The sequence below is a fragment of the Ovis aries genome, chromosome 2 (assembly GCF_016772045.2).
Source record: "Ovis aries strain OAR_USU_Benz2616 breed Rambouillet chromosome 2, ARS-UI_Ramb_v3.0, whole genome shotgun sequence".
In the NCBI taxonomy this organism is placed as follows: domain Eukaryota; kingdom Metazoa; phylum Chordata; class Mammalia; order Artiodactyla; family Bovidae; genus Ovis; species Ovis aries.
Window position 1 is genome coordinate 210213520 of NC_056055.1, and position 3528 is coordinate 210217047.

General features: G+C 43.3%; 1 protein-coding gene across 1 annotated transcript; it reads right to left on the reverse strand.

The window, feature by feature from the left end:
- Positions 1-938: 938 nt before the first annotated feature.
- On the reverse strand, positions 939-3109 carry CRYGB (crystallin gamma B). Its single transcript, XM_027963977.2, has 3 exons — positions 3101-3109; positions 2761-3003; positions 939-1267 (listed from the first exon to the last, which is right to left on the reverse strand). Exons 1-3 carry the CDS (start codon positions 3107-3109, stop codon positions 992-994), a joined length of 528 nt encoding a protein of 175 aa, XP_027819778.1. The 3' UTR covers positions 939-991.
- Positions 3110-3528: the final 419 nt, after the last annotated feature.

The window sequence follows — 3528 nt, forward strand, 5'->3', positions numbered from 1 at the left end:
AGATTGAACCCATGACTCTATGCAAGCATAGAGTCCCAGCCACTGGACTGCCAGGGAAGTTCCCAGTGCTTTATTTTTGATTTAGTATTATTTTTCACATGTCATAATACTTTACCCCTATTAAAGTGATAGGAGGCAGAATTTTTCTGTGTGTCAGTGTTTTGCTAAAAATCCTGAAAAATTTCTGCAAAGCACATACTGCAAAGAGACAGTGAGTTCTAGTTCCGTGAAAATATCATGGAGGTATGAGATATTGGACATAGAATTGGGAGAAATGGTTGGAGGCTGTTAGAAAGACAAGGAGTGAAGTAGGTGAAATGATCAGTTTGTTTGTTTATGGAGCTAAAGTAAGAGTTAAGATGCTAAGGATGACTTTGTTGATTAGGTAAAATTTGGATTAACTAGGGAAGATGGTGGGATAACCTGGAGGGATAACTTGAAGTGTTTCAACAAGTACTTATTAATATTATTATAACTGTAGATATATCCTTGTAAGGTTAACCACAAATGGGTTGACCCAGTTGAGTTGAACTTTGAGCCTACGTGGTCTAGCTTAGGGCTTCCCTGGTGGCTCAGATGGTAAAGAATCTGCCTGCAAAGTGGAAGGCCCGGATTCAATCCCTGGGTCAGAAAGATCCCCTGGAGAAGGGAATGGCAACCCACTCCAGTATTCTTGCCTGGAGAATCCCATGGACAGAGGAGCCTGGCGGGCTACAGTCCATGGGGTTACAAAGAGTCAGACATGACTGAGCGACTACACTTTCACATGGTCTAGACTTTAAAAGAATGCTGGCAGAAATATCCTCTACTTAATTCCCCTTACGAGATGTTGTTCCCCATCTTGAAAACATGTCATCATATCTGGCCAAATGCCATTAATTGCTTATGAAGACCCCATACATGAAAAGAAAGGCAGGACTCTATTTGTGCCAGAAACACAAGCTAAATCTTTTATTAGATTCTAAAGGAGAAAAGTGGAGAATTTAAAACTTCAATAAAAATCCATCACCCGTCTTAAAGAACCAACTTTGGCATTCATTGCCCCCCAGTCGAGATATCTCCTGTACTCCCCTGGCCTCAGCAGGTACTGCCTTCCCCTGTAGCTTGGCATCTCATAGAGGACCCAGGAACCCTCCAGCACGTTGAGGGAGTGAACCTCATTGAGGTGGAAGCGGTCTTGAAGAGAGGGACAGTCATCTGTGATCTCTGACATCTGTCCTCTGAAGTCATCTCGCTCGTAGATTCTCATTCTGAAAGTGCCGGTGTGCTGGGTGACAGAAAAGAAAAAGTAAATGGATACAAATAGAGAGAAATTAAAGTTCTAGCCCCTGCGCTCCCTGGTCACACCTGCCCCAGAGCTCTCTTAGTCCAAGTCTACAACAACCATGTTTGCAGGGTTAAGGTGACTTCCCTGCCCTCATTGCCCATTTGTGAATCTAACAACTTCTGGGCTAAGCTAGAAACAGAGTACAGCAGCCCTTCAGTTGCTATGTAGCACCCTCTCCTTGAGAATTAAGGTTGGTCTAAAACAAGGTTGATTATTTTAGGGCTTCTTATCAGAGAAAGTTCCTCTTAAAGTAGAAAAGTAAGCATCATTGGAAAGTGAAGCCTCATTTGATCTATTACTCTTGTTAAGAAGGAACCAAAATTTAGCTATTTCTGTAAGACCAATGTTTTGGTTTTCATGTTTACTTTGGAACAAAGGATTATGAAGCTCTTGTGGGGAAAAAAAAAAAAAAGATGGCACATTTTTTCTACCTCTGTCTTTGTAACCTCATTTTCAGTTCAAATTTCAACCTATGTGACAATCAAGCTTCCTTTCTGACCTCCTACCCTCCCCTTCCTCACTCCCTCAGCAGCAGGAATCATCTTCATGAAACTTGGATGTTTTGTGAAATTTGGATGACACTTATCCCACCTCCCAACCCCCAACTCCCACACATTCTTTGAAGAACCCTGCAATCACTCTCAGGGAAATACTGGATCTCAGACTTTAGTTTTGGTGAGGCTTTCCTCTGATTCCTACGCCTAAACAAGCTAATAGGTACCGATTACAAAATTAGAATAGAAACCAGGGGGCCTGTCTCTTCTCTAGGAAGATAATCAAATAGAAAAGCAAGTCAAAGCAAGCAAAAGTATTTTTATCAATTAAACAGACACAGACTGTATTTATAAATTTGGATATACTGGGTTTCTGAGTTGACACAGCTTGCAATGACCACTTTAAAAAAAATTGTATCTTGGAGTAGGAGTTTGGGGTTAGCAGATGCAAATTATTGAATTTAGAATGGATAAACAAGAAGGCCCTACTATACAGCACAGGGAACTATATACAATATCCTGTGATAAACCAAAATGGCAAATAATATAAAAATGTATTGTATGTATAACTGAATCTCTTTGCTGTACAGCAGAAATTAGCACATTTTAAATCACCTATACTTAAAAAAAAAGAAATGATATCTTGAATAGATAACTTCAGTCTCTTCTATGACATGCTTTCTCTTAATGCGTCTTTTTATCTTTGACTACATTTAAACATAAAACACTGGGAATCTGTGATTTGAAAAAAAAAAAAAGCACACCACGGAGTTCATGAAGAATGGCTTCCCATCTGAGACAGCCCTCTAGAATGGACTGCATGCCCTGGGCTCACTCCCACTTCCTGCTGTCTAGTTAGAACGATTTGGTTGAGGAATGCTATTTTTTAACAGCTTTGATGTCCAAAGAGACGGAAGACAAAGACAGAACCAGGCTCACTTGCGGGATGAGGCGGCAGGAGCGGATGGAGTCGCTGAGGCCCATCCACTGCTGGTAGTCGGGGTAGTCGCCGCGCCGCAGGAAGTACTGGTGGCCCTGGAAGTTGGGGCGCTCATACAGCATCCAGCAGCCGCTGTCCACGCGGATGGAGTTGCAGCGGCTGAAGTAGGGCTGCAGGTTGGGGCAGTCGCTGCTGCACTCGTAGCAGTGGCCCTGGAAGCCCCGGTCCTCGTAGAAAGTGATCTGCAGAATGGAAGATGTGGGAGCATGAAGCGATTTGCAGCCCCGCTGAGGATGCCGCGGCGGGGCAAAGGTGGAGCGTCAGGTACCCCGCACTTACCTTTCCCATGTTGGCGAAAGGGAGCAGGAGGTGTTCGCTGGGTGCTGTGTGGGACTAGGGGGAGGGCCGCTGTATATATAGCAGCCCTGACTGCTGCCTCCGCAGGAAATCACACAAAAGGGGCCTATTTCGGTGAGTAAGGGGATTTGCAAGCTCTCCGCTCCCCCTCCCCCTGGTCATTGGGCTTAGCTGAATGTTTACTCTCATTCTTTCTGGTAGGTTCGGGTTTTTCTAATTCACAAAAGCTGTTGTTGCCACCAAAATGAAAAGTCTTTCCTCTTTAGAAGGATGAGCAAAATTCTATCCCCATGCTTTTAGTTTATAGCCTACTCTGCTTAACTGACTCCTTAAAGGTAATTAAACATGTTCTGCTTAGGGACTGGTGTTTACAAAAAATTCTTGAAAATGAGAACTTTAATATCTTAAGG

What these genes read in the sequence shown, in the direction of transcription:
- CRYGB (XM_027963977.2), bottom strand. An exon ending in CCTGCCGCCTCATCCCGCAA is followed by an intron (nt 1,268 to 2,760) that starts GTGAGCCTGGTT and finishes TCTGTCACCCAG; the next exon opens with CACACCGGCACTTTCAGAAT.